The sequence below is a fragment of the Acanthochromis polyacanthus genome, chromosome 4, assembly GCF_021347895.1.
Source record: "Acanthochromis polyacanthus isolate Apoly-LR-REF ecotype Palm Island chromosome 4, KAUST_Apoly_ChrSc, whole genome shotgun sequence".
NCBI lineage: Eukaryota > Metazoa > Chordata > Actinopteri > Pomacentridae > Acanthochromis > Acanthochromis polyacanthus.
The window spans coordinates 43,584,896-43,602,426 of NC_067116.1; the positions used below are offsets into that span (position 1 = coordinate 43,584,896).

The 17,531-nt window shown below is 41.6% G+C and overlaps 1 protein-coding gene across 1 annotated transcript in view; it reads right to left on the reverse strand.

The window, feature by feature from the left end:
* The window catches only part of faf1 (Fas (TNFRSF6) associated factor 1), an 84,975-nt gene that overhangs the window by 27,462 nt on the left and 39,982 nt on the right, over positions 1 to 17,531 (reverse strand). Inside the window, exons 9-15 of the mRNA XM_051947364.1 lie at positions 17,028 to 17,123; positions 16,786 to 16,909; positions 16,597 to 16,660; positions 16,406 to 16,487; positions 7,027 to 7,181; positions 1,173 to 1,309; positions 960 to 1,048 (exon numbers count right to left, since the gene is read on the reverse strand). Of these exons, the coding sequence (XP_051803324.1) occupies positions 960 to 1,048; positions 1,173 to 1,309; positions 7,027 to 7,181; positions 16,406 to 16,487; positions 16,597 to 16,660; positions 16,786 to 16,909; positions 17,028 to 17,123 (747 nt within the window). The remainder of the gene's footprint in view (positions 1 to 959; positions 1,049 to 1,172; positions 1,310 to 7,026; positions 7,182 to 16,405; positions 16,488 to 16,596; positions 16,661 to 16,785; positions 16,910 to 17,027; positions 17,124 to 17,531) is intronic.

The window sequence follows — 17,531 nt, forward strand, 5'->3', positions numbered from 1 at the left end:
TTTGAATAGAAACCTAAACCTGAAGAGACTAGAAAGTCCTTGCACAGACTTCATGTTTGACCATATCTGAAAATGTACACCTGAGTTTTTAGTTGAGGTATTACTCCAATGTACTTCTCTCTTTAGGCCACAGTAGGTATTTATACATCATGGTGCACAGTAGGGCTGGCCCGAATAGTGGTTTCTGGCCTCCGGATATTCGGGCCCTATTAAAGACAAATATCCGGATATTCGTTCCGCCCCGTAACATCCGACAGGGGGCGGGGCTTGTGGCAGACGGCCCAAATATTCGGATCCGTTCGTCTGGTCTCCCGGGTTCAAATTTTGCCTTCGTTTTGTCTTCAGTTAAACTGAAGTATTCCCAAACAGCGGAGGTCTTCAGCATCTTGTCTTGTGTTTATCCAACGAAGTGAAGCGTGACGTCAGAATTCAGGTGGTGGTAACAGACACGAATGGACGAGCCGAGATGAGCCAAACTTGGTGGGATGAGCCGAAGTGGGGCGAAGGCGGAGGAAAGACAGTAACGCCTCATATTCGTTCCGCCCGGTAACGTCCGACCAGGGGGGAGAACGAATATTCAGATACCAAAATTAATATCCAGATACCGCCGTAGCGAACGAATATTCGGATATTCGGGATATTCGGGTCCAGCCCTGGTGCACAGTAAAACAACAGGCCATTTTATTCAACAGAAGCATGCTGTGCACCACTTTCTATGCCGTTGTCAAACTCTGGTACATGGAAGCAAATTGTAATTAACTCTTCTGGCCACCGAAGTCTCTATTATGAAAATGAGCACGTTCTTGTATTTAAAAGGTTGAAGCTCCATCACGCGTGAGCAAACCACGGGTATTTACTTTAAAAACTCACCTGAAGCATTTTTCTGCGCCTGTAAGAATCTGAGCTTGACATTAGTGTTTTCTGCCGTTACAGAATTCCTGATTCCACTCAAGCCTCACCTCATCTTTGATGTCCTCTTGCTGTTGTGCTGTGAAGATCTCCATTGCTCCCATTAACCTCATCATCAGCTCATCCACTGTCGTATTGCCTGAAAGAAGAAAAAAAGCAATGAAAGTGAAAATCTGCAGAATGTAATTTAATCTTTGTGTTTGCAGACAAGGACTGTACATCTATGTAATATTGTTAATTGAGGTTAATAAAGCAATTATTACCTTGAATAACATTTAGAACTTCGTTGGATGTGCGTTTTCCCATGACTATAAGGAGCAGAGGGAACTGGTCTGTCTTGTACGTCCGTATAGTTTGTGTCACCACGCTGCCAAAGTGCCTCGTGCACATGGTGAGTAGTCTGGAAGACAAAGAAATACATTTTTCTTCAATATATTTAATGCAACTATTGAAAATGAACACATATTTTGGAGCCTGTGCTTTAGGAGAAAAATGCAAGACAAAAAAAAACAGGCACAAACACACAAAAAGCATCAAAGTCTGCATACAAACATCTTCACCACGAAAGGAAACGAACGCGCATACGGAAAAGAGAAACACACAACTCGTGGCATTAAGGAATTTAAAACCAATTCTGCATTTTCTTATTCCATCAGAGTGACATGCTATCTCAATTGGAACCACAGATGAATTAGTATTCCTCACCAGACTCCCAGAATTGATAGGGCAAGAGAGGATTTCTTATTCCATTACAAAGACAGAACTTTTTAAATTAACATTTCAGAGAGGGAAAAGGGTAGCAGGCAGCCGGGGCCTCGCCAAGCTCCCTGTAAATGTCATAATATTAATGAATTGCTATAGACTGAATGCAAATATAGATTAGCTTTTTCTCCTGCCTTTTAATAAGATCTACTTTAATAACTGGCTGGTAAAATAGAGAAGTAATGGAATGGGTGGAGGGACAGAGAGCGGGTCAGAGAAAGAAGATAGATAGAAGGGATGCTGCCTGAGAGGGGGTGTAACTCATTAAAAGATGAAGCCAAAGCTGAGGGAGCCACTTGCAGACTTTTCAAACTGTGAAATCGCGCACTTGAGCTCACTGTGGTAATTTTTTTTTTGAATCAATAATGACTCCAGTCACTGCAAGCTAAAAATATGGATATCAGAGCGAAAGATAAGTGAAAACTGCTTTGAAACTTTTCCAAACGCTGAACTTTGAGTGACCCACGTCTTGCAATGAAAAAGTTGGGTCCCCTAAATCTCGCAGATCATTTTGTTCTGACATTTGTCCCCGTTCAGACCTCGGCTCAGCGAGACCATAACAATGGCCCACAAGGAAACTTTAACCCGTAATGAAAGACCAGCGAACAATGGACACCAACTTGAAGGGTAACCCAATCTCAAATCTCCCATCAAGCACAAGAGCAAGGTTTCTATCGCAAAAACTGAGAAAGTCGGTCCACCGCAGCGAAAATCATTATCACAGAAATGCACTCAACCTACTATGTATCTACTGTCACTCAGGCTGAGACCAAAGGTGCAACCAGGATATGAAGAACAAGTATGGACTCAACACTGAGGGCAGGAGGAAGTCAAGCTTCTCCAGAAACCGCGGTGAACAGTTCAGCAGTCTCACCCAGCCATAAAATAACATGGTAAAGAATGTAGCCTCGTCCAAATCGGACCCGCGGCCTTTAAAAACCTTTAGGGTAACTAAATGTAGAGATAAAACACCTGCATGCAACTTGCAACTAACTTCGTGCACGATAAGTTCCTGCTTCAGTGGCTAATGTGACTGACAGCTTCTAATTTGTCACCCATCCCATCTCTATTTCTCACTGCACTTCCACACAGCTAAAACAGTTAATGTTTCCCTGGACTGTCAGCTCGCATTTCTTCACGTCAAGGCGCAGCGTGGAGATGCGAGTCGACTGGTTCGACCTGGCATTTGCTCCGCTGAGCAGCTGATGAGTCAGGCCAGTACAGTAGCACTGCAGGGAATATTTTTGCCAGCCACCTGGACGGAAGCGCTATGGGAACCGGATGCTCCGATAGCTCACTGTGTCACACACACTTTGTTTCAGAGTGAACATGGACATGTTTTGATTTGAAAGTGACATTTTGTTCTCCCTCCAAACCTGTCATGTTTTCAGGTGCGAGCATGTCAAGAGGAGAAGTCAAGTGTATGGAGCGGGTTTGCACGTTGCTTCGCGTTTGCCTTCAGCAGTTTATACTTAAAGGCCATTTGCAGACTAATAACAAAATCACCTTTATTGCCTTTTGGACTAGAATGCATTGCACTGTACAGGTGCTCATAATGGAGGCGCTCGTACACTGTTGATCTGTCTAAATCACTACAAAAGAATTTGCATAAACATAAAGTCACCTTAGCTTATTTTGCTCCAAGTGCTTGTACAGACATGTTAGTGTGGAATATAATACACCTGAGGAGGCACAATGCACACAAAACACAAATAATCTACTTTCAATGTGTTTATTTACCGATAGTTTCAATATTTGCCTTGTGCGATGCGAGTGCACAGCCTGTACGATATATCAGATTCATTTCCCATGAGCGACAATTACACTGGCATCCAATCACCAGTACTGCGTTTATGCATAATTAATCATTTAACTGGGAGGCCTGTGAGAATACACCGAGCTAAGCAACAGGCACATTCCAATATCAGCAGGTTTAACACACACACACACACACACACACACACACACACACACACACACACACACACACACACACACACACACACACACACACACACACACACACACACACACACACACACACACACACACACACACACACACACACACAACCAGGATACCTTTCTAACAGCCTGTGTGACTGATGCCAATCACCAGTCACGTTGGATCAACCAGAGAGCGTGAGAATGCGGAGCTGCAGTGGATGTGTGAGCGAGTTAGTGTGCACATGTGCATGCATGCGTTAGCAGCAAAGCTGTGACTAGCTGTGTGTGATGAAAAGCTCCAGATGTTGCCTCCCTTTTAATGTGCAATAAAAAGGCCCAGCTGGGGCAAAAAGCAAAGGAGACCAATGAGAGAGAGAAAGGAGAGTGGAATGAAGGAAGGAGGGAATTTCCTTAAAAGAAATAATGGAGGGGTGAGGTCAGGGTGCGAGTCTTTCTTAAATGGCTGCTACCAGAGGGCAGGCTTAACTCTGGTGGGTGAGAGAGAGAGAGAGAGAGCTGAGGTGGTGAAATAAACAGAAGGGAAATAAAGAAAGATCAGGAAGGAGACGAGGAAAGGAAGAGATGTAGCGTAAAGATGAAGGGAGGTACTGGGACGATGCTAATGAGCACCTGTAGGACGTCTGCTCTTCTGTCAAACACTGAAAACTGAACATATATTTAATGTTACACGCCGGTGAGCAGCATCCATCTCAGTACTGTGTAATAAACACACATTACACAAACCAGCATACTGAAAACACAGTGCGCTGGAGCTACGCTAAGACTTTGAGGATAAATGGGGAGATAGAGATGTTTGGACTCAGAGGGAGTCCTTCATCTCCCACTGACCCTCTATTCAGACAGCTTAGTCAAGATTGCCCAATCAGGGGCCTCACCATGCAAACACAACGCCTTTTGTTAGCATGCAACCTCCAAGCTTCAAAAAGAGAATGAAGCTGGAGGGAGAATGGGAAGACAGAGATACAGGCTGTGGGCAACCGAGTGAGAGCTGAATGCCGGCAATTAAGGACATGTCAAATGGATTTTAAAATGCCGTTCATGTGTCAAATGAGCTTCCGTCTACAATAGCGTTTTTAGATTATATTCTAAATGTTTCCTGTCTGCGCTGAAACGGCGGAACAAAATGCCTAATTTTCAGCTTTTGTTCAAGCTCAAGATATTCTGACTTTAAATTCAATAAAAAAAAGCAACAGCAGTCACTGAAAAGCATTTTAACACAGCCTAATTAAATGTAGAATTTTAAGATTCAAACAAATATCGAATTTACTGATTTAGATAAACAAGATAAACTTTATTTTAATAGGTAAGGTTGACAAATTGATATTGGTAACTGCATTAACTTAACATTGTGTGTGATTTAAACTCAAATTTCGGAGTTACTTCTAAATTCAAGTTGAGGTACCTTAACGAAAAGAGCTTGAGAACTTTTCTTCACCTTGAGTTCAGGATCATCACGCCTGCACAATTTCAGACTGGACGCATAATTAAAAATAGCTTCGACTGTAAAAAGGTTGATTCCCGTAATTCAAAAAGACTAATGCAAACTACTGCGCTAACTTTTTTTCTTTATTGAGCCTAAACATTATTTTTAGAGTGTCGTCAGAGGTTGGAGTAATCCAGTGATTAAAACTGCTTTCCCACTGTCTCTGGATGGAGAAAACTTATTTTTGATTACATTCCTTTAGACTATTTAACGTGCTTGGTTCATTTGGAAACTGATGTATTCAACCAAACCTGGAAACCCTTCCTGGAGTATACACAGGGTCATGTGTCAACAATCTTGCATCGTGCTTTTGTCAATTCTTGAGAGCCCTTTACCTGATTTTTTTAAAAAATTTATTTATTTTATTTATTTATTTTTCTCTCTTCCTTCCCCCCTTCCCCTCAAGTAGGGAAACGAGTGTGTTTTTTGTCCTTTTAGCAGACTATAATTAGGTAGTTGACAACAAAAATGTTTTTATGAAACCTTCTTGTTTGTGTGCACTTTTCTTCTGCGTAACCGTGGAAGTGATTGCACTCCGAAGGACGTGAAACATGTTTTTCCCCTCATTTCGGTGGACAATTGGGATTTCAGAGATGCACTGGGGAATTCTTGGAAGAGTTTGGACCAGGACTGTCAATTTCAGGCTGTGGCGCTCCCTGTAAGATCAGATATAGCAGCTTTTAAATGGACTCTTTCATACTTGAAAGGCTGTAAGATTTGCTAGCTGTGCCAGTTTTGAAACCTATTGTGTATCCTTGGACTGATGTTGAGCTACTGTTTGTTTGTTTATTAAGTCTAAAATGAATAAACATATTGAAAAAATAGCTTCGACTGTAAAAAGGTTGATTCCCGTAATTCAAGCTGGTGTAAATCAAAAAGACGAATGCAAACTGCTGCGCTAACTTTTTGTTTATTGAGCCTAAACATTATTTTTAGAGTGTCGTCAGAAGGTTGGAGTAATCCAGTGATTAAAACTGCTTCAACCTTCTCTACGAGAGCAGTTAAAAGAGTGATACAGCATAGCAGCACACTCTGCTCTCCCTCTGAAATTGCGTTCAAACACCCTCTTTATTAGACACACTTTAGTGTTTATGCAAATGGTCCAGCAGATCCTCCGGATGGTATATAAATAAAACATAAGGATTAAGATGCAGTCTGGGCATAGAGGTTCAGTTATTCCATTTCTAAACTTTACAGTTGGCAAAACAGCGAGCATAGCATGATTCTGATCGGATCTACAGAGAATTAACTCAGTGTTTAGAGCCTAGTAAAACTGCATTTTAACAAATCGGATATCAGAGGTTTGGCCATCACTCTTGCCGATTAGCAATTTTTTCACTCACGTCATCATGAGACGAAGAGACCATTTAACACGGGTAGATTAACCGTCACAAAAAGGATTAATGAGTTATTGCAACATACGATAAGGGCGACTATTTATACAGTATGTACACATTTCATTTTATATGTATATTTAGATTTAATTCCTTTTTTAAAGCCTGTCTGATCACTCAATGGTCATCGGCTGCAGCTTTAAACTGAAACCGGTGTTACAGAAAACTGCTCATATAGTTACAGAAAACCTGTGTAGTGCAGCGCAATTCAATGGAGGTGTACAACAAACTGCAACTAAAAAATGTTGCATAAATGAATCCGTACTTGCCTCAATAAAAGTTCAATTATGCGTCATAAAAGTAGCATTCATCTAACGTGACACAGGTGTTTCTATTTTTGTGTCTGTCCCATGTAAGCGTAATAAAATCCAGTGCTATGTGGTAAGACTTTTCTAACTTTCACAAGCAATTAAATCATGTAATGCAGTCATTAAGCAGCAGAATTCAGCTGAGTCGCATCTCATTCATGCAGCGAAACGACTCCGTGGAATATAAAACGATCGCACTGCACCTGGCTTTGTTAGCTTCTTTTGTGACGTCCCAGGCCCATGTGATGAAGTTCTGGCTCAGGTAGGAGACAATGGAGTCGGCGCACATCATTTGGGAGCAGAAGACGTTGCTGAGAACACTGTCGTCATTGTGGAGGTAGATGGCGAGCAGCTTTCTCTGTGGAGGGAATTCAAGGTAGAGAAAGGAAAGTTGTGAGCAAACAGCACCATTAATTCTCTCAGGAGATGGCCAGTGAGATGCTTTCTTTGGGCTTCTATGTTGCTTTTTAGTTAATTCACAGTAACTGACTTGGCTGTGAGGTGCAAAGATTTTGTTAAATTTCAGGAAGGCAACTTCTAGATTTCGGTTTGACGTCAAATCAGTGACGCTAAAACGGAATCTTAAAATCCCACCGCTCTCAGATCTGTTGCGCGAGTTTCTCCGCAACGTCTGGGCGTTCCATCACCGGAGAGACACTTCCACATTGCGTGAACACAAAATGACACGAGAGACCACTGGGTGCAGAGCTAGCATGACTCCTACAGACCACAGCGAGGCCATAACTGGCGAAAAAGCAAATACCACGCAAAATCAAATGGAGAGCGGTGTAAATAAAACTTCTCTGGGAGGCGACGAATATATGGAGAAAACAAAACAGACAAATCACTCTATTTATTTTACACCAAATGCCAGCAGCCTGTTCAGGTTAGTAGCGGCAGGGCCAGACAATATTGACGAAGCTCCAAATCCAAGGATATTGACACCATCATATAAGCCTGGTAGATTCTCCCTACTGACAATCTAATTAAAAAACAAACACACCCACAAACATAAAAGGTTCCAGGGGACATTGTTGGAAATAATGCTCTTTAAATTACATGTCACTTCTCTTGCTATAAAAGACAGACTAAGAAAAACTCTCCGCTTAGTTCATTTCTAACTGCGGCTGTAGCAGTGGGGAGTTAAGGGGGTCTGTTTCTCAGGAACAGTAATCTAGGCTACGTGCGCCAAAAAGCAAAAAAAAAAAAAATCTACACAGGGCGTTCAAAACGTGAGGGGGAGTGAAAGAAGAAGTTGTGCTATACTGTGGCCCATGTAGAATAGGAATGGGAGAGCACTGCTGTGTTTGCTCAACGATTAGTGCTTTAGAATAATCTCCAGGGCTCCTAGAGAGAAGGAGCCGGGGACTCATTCACTGGGCCGATTCAACAGCCTGAAAAGATTAAACACTCATGCTGAGAAGACAAGCAAATTCAGTCTTGAGAGAGGAATGAGTGCGAGGAGAGGGAGAGTTTTACAACATGAAGGGGGGAGAAAAAAAAAAAACAAAACCCCCGATACACACTCCAAAAACCGACATCCCCAACTCGCATCCACAGCCGCGCAAACTTAACTCCACAAGTGGAGGACTCATACTCACACACATGCATGCTCAATTAGAGCAAGTGTAAAGACTAATCAAAGTGGGCATTTTGGCCAACTGAACTCCTTCATCTTAGCTAAACTGTCCGTACCCCTCTGTTCCCTCTCCGCTTTCAAGTGAGATCCTTTGTGTTGGCTTTCTTAGCGGGGAGGAGCAAATCCCTCAGTTCAGCTAAATTACTGGGTCCAACCTGAGCGAGATAGTGACCCCATAGCCCTCCGTCACACCTGTTCGCTTAAATCTGAGCTCGCTTTGTGTGTGTGTGTGTGACACTAGAGAATAGCGCTGCAGCGTCTGTACAACCAACGCTCGTCTTACACTGAGGGGAGATCGATGGGAGCGTCACAGAAATCATCACACTTAAAGATATACAGTGAAAAAATGTAGAAATGAAGAGTTTATTTGCAAAAACGGATAACTCCGTTTTAATACATTTTCGGAAAACTTTTTTTTTTATTGTTTACTTGAGATAATATCAATCAAACTGAAGTTGAGTGGATTTGACTCAGTAGAAAAATGACAAAATAGAGGAAAAATAAATTATTAGTCTTATTATTATTATTATTATTATTATCTCAAGTAAACAATAATAAAAAAATGAGTTTTCTGAAAATGGAGTCACCTGTTTTTGCAAATGAACTCAAATTTTCATCAACATTTGCAAAGTGAAAACTGATGTAGCAAAATTTAATTTGTACTTGGATGAACTGTATCTGTAATGTGATGATCACAAACAAGTCTGGGCATGAGTGTTAATCAGAGCACATAATAGACCTGACCGTGAATATACTAATGATCAAAAGATGGGGGTCACTTAGAAATGTCCTTATTTTTTCAAAGAAAAGCAGTTGCATTCAATCAGCATGACATTAAACTCATCAGAAATCCAGTGCAGACACAGTTAATGTGGTAAATGACTATTCTAGCTGTAAATGTTTCATGGAATATCTCCATAGGGGTACAGAGGAACATTTCCAGCAACCATCACTCCTGTGTTCTAATGCTACATTGTGTTAGCTAATGCTGTTGAAAGGCTCATTGATGGTTAGAAAACCCTTGTGTAGTTATGTTAGCACATGGATAAAAGTGGGAGTTCTACCGGAAAACATGAAATTGTCTGAGTGACCCCAAACTTTTGAACAGTACTGCATATTTTCTCCTGTTTTGTTATGGTGTGTGATTCTGCGTCAAGCACCGAGGTCTAAAAACACCAAGACCGTGAGAATCGGTGTTCATGAGAAAGGTGAAGCCGTGCTGAGCGAAGGAAAGACGCTATTATAAGTTTGCATTTGTTGTTTGAATCTTGGTCAGACCTCTAAAAGCGAGCCTGAAGCTGAACGATTCGCTCTGCATTTCTTTTCTTTATTATTCATTGTTGCTCCTTTTACTCCATAATAAATTACAAAGACAAACACTCTTGCACCTTGACTTTTTTTGTTATGGCTCATCCAACAAACCCTCACTGCCTGGAGCTGAATATTCAAACATGGCCTCTGGATAAATCTGCATCTGTGAGCAACAAATTATGGATTGGACTATATTGTGGCTTGTTTAGCTGCATTTCATTATTATTCTGCTACAGGGGGGGGGGGGGGGGGGGGGGGGGGAAGCTGTGGCATATTTTTCCAGTGAACTGCTTTGGTTGACAACATGCATGTAGGAGGCAAAAACTGTGATGAAAATGGACAACTGATGGAAAATACGGGCAAAGCTTTAAAGCTCAGGGCTGGACATTGTTGCTGTTGCTTTCCATATTAAAGTAAATTTTAAAACTGTGCAGATAGAAGGAAAGAAGGAGGCCACATAAAGTATACGACCAATTATACCTGCAGTCTACATCCAATACTAAAGTAGAACTGGACAAATGAAGACACAGCACAGCTCTAATGGATTCTATGATTGCATAATACAAGAATTTGGTGCTTTAATTCAGTCGCACCCTGAAGCCTTCGATCATCCCTGTTCTTTGAAATAAAAATTATGCTCATGTATGGGTTAAAAATTGAACTTAATCACTCCTAGTAGAGTGGGTTTGTGTGTTTTGACGTAAAAAAACAAACATTATTTTTCACATCATGCTCGCTGCTGCAGCACCGTCTCTCACCCCTCTGTCTAAAACACTCACAACTGTGATGATGTCATTTTTCCAAGTAAGCATAAATCCCAATGGCTGCACAGGAAAAATAAGAAATGCATCTCAAATAACTGCATTTCTGACGACGAGTGAAATTACATTTTTCCATGCAGGCGTGCTGTATTACAGGCTGTGTCTGAAATCACTCCAGATTTACTCCCTGGTGTAGTATATTGACTTTAACCATTTTATTTACATGCCCTTATGGTGCTTTTTTTAAAAAATGGAATGAAAAATAAAGCGCCCACAGTGAGGGTGCTACTTACCGCTAAAAATCCCACAATGCAACCAAACTAATCCCACGCTGCACCCCTAAATACCAAGTTTTATTCCACATGAAGTCACACTCTCAGCCGGTAAAGGAACCCTGCACTGAAGGAAAAGCTTACATTAATAAAACCAAAATACCAGATTGTATTGTTCTCATATCACAGCGCATACTGTACAACTCAAGTCTAAGTCCTAAGTAACATTTTCTGAGTGTTGAGGCTTATCTTTCTTCCATCTCTCTGTCATTCTGCAGAGATTTAAAGCAACAGTATGAGCAGAAAAGTTAGTTTCTAATTTGATGCTCCTTTAGGGGAACTCAGATGGTGTCTTTTTCCTTTTTGTTACATCAATCACACCTTTTTCCGTGGATGATGTTCGTAAAACATCAAGAAAAGCCCTTTATTGATGAACCAAGCCAGTTCAGACCAGTGAAAAACAGACATACCTCAAAATGAGGAGCTCAAATGATCCTGCCTTCACTGTGGGAAAACACATTCAGATCAGTGAGCAGCTACGTGGGAGGTTGTCCACTCTCTTGTTTGTTTGTTTTGGTTCTTCGGGTTTCAGTATTAATATGGTGTTATATCTGAATTAATCATGATGTATTTTAACAACTGCAGCCTATTTACTAGTGTACACCTTATATAATTTTACTGTTAACAGAACAATGAAAAACACGCTTAAATAAAATAAATACGGCGACAGGGAGAGCAACAGAGGACATCATCAAGGAATATGATAAATAGTTTATGTTATACAGATGGAGCACACTTAGAGTTCGTTCATGAAGTCATCCTTTGTGCTTTTCCATCTAAGGCAGTAAAGTGAAACTGAAGAACATCGATCAAACTATTTTCTTATTGCCATTCAGAAAGTGTCTATCGCTGGTACGTATCACCTTTTTTTTTTTTTTTTTTTTAAATCGCTCAAGCCCTCTGCAGGATATCTGAAACAAAATATTGGAAAGTGCATTAAAGTGCAAAGTCTGAGGTTTCATTTGAGCAGAATTACATCAATATAGAAATAACAGCATGGGACTTATAGGGCTTAGCTGAATCTGACCACCACCATGTTTAGGTAACATGTGAGACATCCCGTTTTTTCCCCCACACCGTCCTTTTTTCTTATTTTGATAGAAGTATGTTCTTGCTCTATTAGTCAATAAAACACTGTTTATTTTTGAATGCACTCTTGAACATCACTCTGGTCTTTCTGCATATGTTATAAATACTCTGAGAGTTTGATAATGTCATCTATAGTTGTTTGAAGTCATTATTCACTTCTTCATTTCTCAGTCATCTCTCTATTCCTCATATTGACAGACACCTCCAGCTCAGTTTTATGTGTTAAAAGGGTGATATTATACACACAGAGTTCTGTCAATACTGGCAAATATCTACTCAAATTTACGCTGAGACGTTACACTTTAATGTAGCATCCACTTATTCTACTTTTATTGAATGTTCTGAAGCACAGAGCCTTAAGGACAAAGAATGTGAACCTCTTCCGGTGTTTTACAGATTGGACCGTTGATCGTCTACTGATTAGGCATCGACTGGTAATCTGGGCCCAACCGGAGCTTTTTTCCCAATTCAAATTAAATGCACTGTTTTTTTGCCATTAGTAATAACCGGTCAACACTGAAAGCTCTTGTGATACAGATTGAGAGACCACAATATTACACAAGCATTCCCCGTTTCTCCGTTTGACTGAAAATGCCCAAATTATTAACTTATTTGTTTCAGTGTAACTGGAACATATTTTGCTGATGGCGCTAGGCTAAGGCTATCGCTAAAAGGTTTGCTGTCAGGTCTGTTGCAAACACTATCTGAAGTACAGTGATATCTTTGTAAAGTAAATATTAACTCTAGCAATCAGTTCTGACAATCATGTCTTTCCAGCAAAGATGCAACCTGCAAAAACTGAACAAGAAGCAGAAGCCATCACATCATCGCAGGAAAGTAGGTACTTTCACAAAGGTAAAAGCTAAGCTAGTGGCTAGCGACTAAGACACGGTCTGGAAAACATTAACCACCGGTGATAGTGCTTTAAGTAATGTCCTTCAAAGCAGCTAAAAAGTAAGAAAATGGAGAAAAGCAGAAGGCATGACTGCAGCAGAAGAGAAGACAAACGGTTATTGATCTCCGTGTAAACAGACGAGAGCGTCATGGGGTCACATGATGCATTAACGCCCTCATTTCTGTCGCATTTTTACAAATTGAGCTACAATAATCCTCGCTTACAAAGAAGTCGACTTATGAATGACAGGATCTGTGCTATGACACGCACTTACTATATAAGATTTAATGCATATCAGCTCCAAATATCGGTTATCTGCCTCCTTAATTGTTAATAATCGGTATTAGTATCGGCCCTAAAAATATAAACGCCCGTATTGGTCGATTTGTGCTGCTGATGGTTGATAAATTAGGATAAGATGCAGAAAGTATGCATCATTACATCCTATTTATGCAGCACAGCAATCACTCCACGTGCAGTCTCTAATTGATCTGTGTTGCTTGTCATTTAAAGTTCCAGATGTGACGGACATCCACGTGTTTTATACACCGCTCCGATTGACCGGTGCTCCTTCCTCTTGACTCTGCGAAGCTGTCGGCGGGTTCTAAAGCGGATACTTGGCGGCGATAAATCCCTGAACTCCCCTCTCCAGCAAGGCTATGAATTTTGATGTGTCTTTGTGTGTGGCAGACAGGAGAGAGGAGTGGAAAGCGAAGGAGAGCGGGGTTAGAGTGATTAACCACTGCGTTGATGGGGATTTAGCGAGGATCGTGGTTAGTGATGGGTGGCCTATCTCTCCGTGCGCTCTGACTAACCACTGATCCCCAAGAGGGTTCAGCTCAGCTCAGCTCAGCTCTGCAGCCCAAAGCATTTTCATTAAGGATGGATTGAGTCTATCTCAACAGTCCCCCCCCACCCCCCCACCCCCAACACACACCTTCAGAAACACTTCATCAAATGTAGTGTTTTGCTTAGTGATTAGCCTCTCCCAGGCTATGAGAGAGTGAGACTGATTCCTCTGTTTATAAACCCACTGAAGAGTCCCCCTTCAGTCAAATCTGCCCTATTCTAATATCCTCTTAATGAAGTGGGCCTTTTTTTCTCCCCTCTGCAATGAGGACACAAAAACTAGATTCCTTTTCAAATGGAAGCAAAGAGCAAAGGATGGGACGGCTGGATAGATGGAAGACGGGATGGTGTAATTGTGCGCATATGCTACTGTGTAATGACACCATGAAAAGCAGCATGTTTTGGCCTGCCGTCTCGCATGCTCGTGACAAAACAGGACAAACACAGAACAGATCAAATAGCTTCTGTTTTTCAGGCAACATCTTTGCGCGCATCCAGCTCCTTCAAAGCCATTTTAACCGCGGCACAGTTGGCAGGCTAAATCAAGCTCACCCAGAATAAAACAAAATACAGTGAAAATGAATACTATTTCGCCCCGGCGCTCCGTAGAGCACAGTGGTACAGTACAGAGTGTGTGAGCACCAGAGAGACATCAGCCATATTGTGCTGGCTTAGGAGAGGAGATCAGTTGGGAAGCAGGCAAGACGCCAAGCTTCTCTTTAGGTTTTTTTTTTTTTTTTGTGCGTCTCTGTTTACTTCACACTCTCAGCATCTCTTACCCTCGTCCCACAAATTCATATGCTCTTATTCCTCCCAGCTTTTTCCCCTCGATTTCTTTCTTTCTTCTTCCAACTCCCTCTCTTTTTTTTTTGCACTTTCCTCTCTTTCCAGACCACGCTCTTCACACTGTACCCATTTCGCCCTCCCTCTTGGGTGCGCCTGGTGATCTGAACCCCCCTAACATCTTGCTGTGTCCTCACAGTCTAATAAGGCTGTAATCCACACAAGCTGTCAGTTGATACAAGCATCCTTAAAAGGACAAAAAGCTGAAAAACAAGGGGGGAAAGTGGACAGCTAAAAATAAAGCCTCAGCTGTCAGGGTGAAAATTTGATGAGGGTTTTGATGAAATTATATCAGTGTCGCTGCAAAGGCTCATCCACGGTAAACACTATGAGAAAGAAGACCTCAACTTACATCGTCAGTGCCAACACTGTTACAAAGAAGGGCTGAGGAAAGTAGGATAGAAGTTTTTTGTCAATTCTTTTTTGTGTACTCTATAGGGCTGGACCCGAACATTCGTTCGCTACGGCGGTATCCGGATATTAATTTTGGTATCCGAATATTCGCGCCCCCCCTCCTCACGCTTCACTTCGTTGCTTAAACACAAGACAAGATGCTGAAGACCTCCGCTGTTTGGGAATTCTTCAGTTTAACTGAAGACAAAACGAAGGCAAAATTTGGACCCGGGAGACCAGACGAACGGATCCGACTATTCGGGCCGTCTCCGCCACAAGCCCCCCCCCCCCGTACATTATATATGATGGGAAAATCCAAAATTTGAATGCTTTATTGTCATTAGTTTCAAAGTTATGGCCATTTGAAGTAGGTAGGGGGCACCCTAAAATTGCAGCCAAAATTAAGACTTGAAATTTTCGACCATTTTCAGACTTCTATAACTTCTGAACAACAAAAGATAGAGATCTGACATTTTCAGAATCATTTCACAGTGACCTATAGCCCTCAGAAATGTGAAAATATTTACTTTATATTTATAATTGCATGTTACAGGGAATGACAAAGTTGCGATTTTATCCATCAGGAACTTCTGAACTGCTACATTTGTCCACCCATTACACAAAAACTAATCATCGTATCCATTAGAGATTTTATGTGGTATAATTTGGCTATCTAAGGATTGGATCTGTATAAAATGAAAGTGCTATGGTATGTAATGCATGAAATATGAACAGCTAAAAATCAAAAATATCGGTCCGACCTTCGGATTAAAAGGTCGACATTAAACATAGAAGGGTTTATAGAAGCAAGTTGTGCTTGGTGTCAAAATTTAGGGAAATTCCTGAAATTTCACATGATGGCTTTTATTTTTTGATACCACCTATCCCACATGCTGATATCCGAACCCCCTACCTACTTCAAATGGCCATAACTTTGAAACTAATGACAATAAAGCATTCAAATTTTGGATTTTCCATCATATATAATGTACTAAATGTACATAAAAACTTAGCAAAATCTGAGAGGGTCAGGTGGGAAGTTTTCTTAAAACTGGTTGATTTCATACAGAATGACGACGTTATCATTATTGCAGCCCTGTAAAGCCTCGACTAGCTGACGACAGAAACCGGTTATAATACTGACCACTGTGTTTTAACTTCCCACCAGCTCAGTAATGAAAGGAAAGACATTAAGGAATGCAGGCTCTCCCATGACAGATAGAGAAAGGATAATATCCTGCTCAGTTTGTGTTCCTTCTCCGTGTTATCTTAAGCAAAGAAAACAGCACAAAAAAAGCAGCGACTAGACTACATGAAATCAGTGTTAACATTAATAACTCGTATCTTTCGCAAAGAAACTGAAAATATATGAAGGCAGACAGAAAAATAAGGATTTTTTTTCTCATCACTGTATCTCAGTGAAATAAAAACGTCCCCGTGAGGCCCTAAACAGCCCGAAAGCGTACGTACATCTCTGGCTTTGCCGTAGAAGGCCTCTTGAGATGCTGCCTCCAAAGACCCGATGAAGAACATCGGGTGGGTCTCTCCATACCTAAAAAAACAAGAACACAAAAAAGCACAACAGTTCATCAACACACTGCTACCTTCCAGCTGTGCATGATTTCAAAGCCCTTCGAATGAAAACCGAACACATGGCTCACCTTGAAGAAAATTCGGCAGTAAAGTGAAGTAAGGCATCGGCTTCGTTCTCGCTGTTCTCTGGCACTGCAAGAAGCACGAAAACCATCACGCGGTCAAAAGATGGGTGTGCAAACCTGGAATACATTACTATGTCCGGAGCTATAACTGAGCTCTGAATTAACATTATTCTACTGCTTGACTTTACGCACTCATGGGTGATTTCCGACAGCTTGAGGAGCCCATTCCGAACATCTCTGTATCGTCCACACCGAATTCTGACGCGTCTTCATAGTCATCCCCCTCGCTGTCGCTGATCATATGGACATCTGCGCACTGTAAACGTACATTTCAATTAAAGGAAGCATTTCTTTAGCACCTTTGATGAAATAGCATGTACAGTAGGCCCCAGGAGGAAGTAATGTACAGCTCTGATGTCTGTAGGCCTGAATACCTCTTCTGTGGGTTCCTGGGCGTTGGCTGGTGAGGACCTTCGACAAACACTGAGGTGATGGCAGGGGTAGCTAATCCCGGAGAGAGCTAGTGTCATCTAGAAACGGGAGACATAAGAAAAGAGCAACAATAATGTCATATCTTGTCTACTTGTGCGTGATCATGTGTGATTACTGGCTCAAGTCTCAGAGTTGTCATCAAGTTAAATTGACTTGAAGACTGAAAGGAGCTGAACAGACAAAGACAAGAAGTCCAACCAGTCCCCACTTCAGTTAGCCTATTTAGGGCCGGGTTTCCCTCGGCGCAGGATCCTATCCCTCATCGTGAGATACTTCTTGACTTTTGAACAAAGGCTCTCTAATGAGGGGAGACCGTGAGCGTTCTGTACACCTGCAGTGGTCGTTTGTGTGTTGGTGGTGGGGGTACACAGTGAAAGAACACCTGACTAATGAGCTCCCAAATCCAAAGCCTGGACTGAAAATGTCAGCGTTCAGCGGGGACTCAT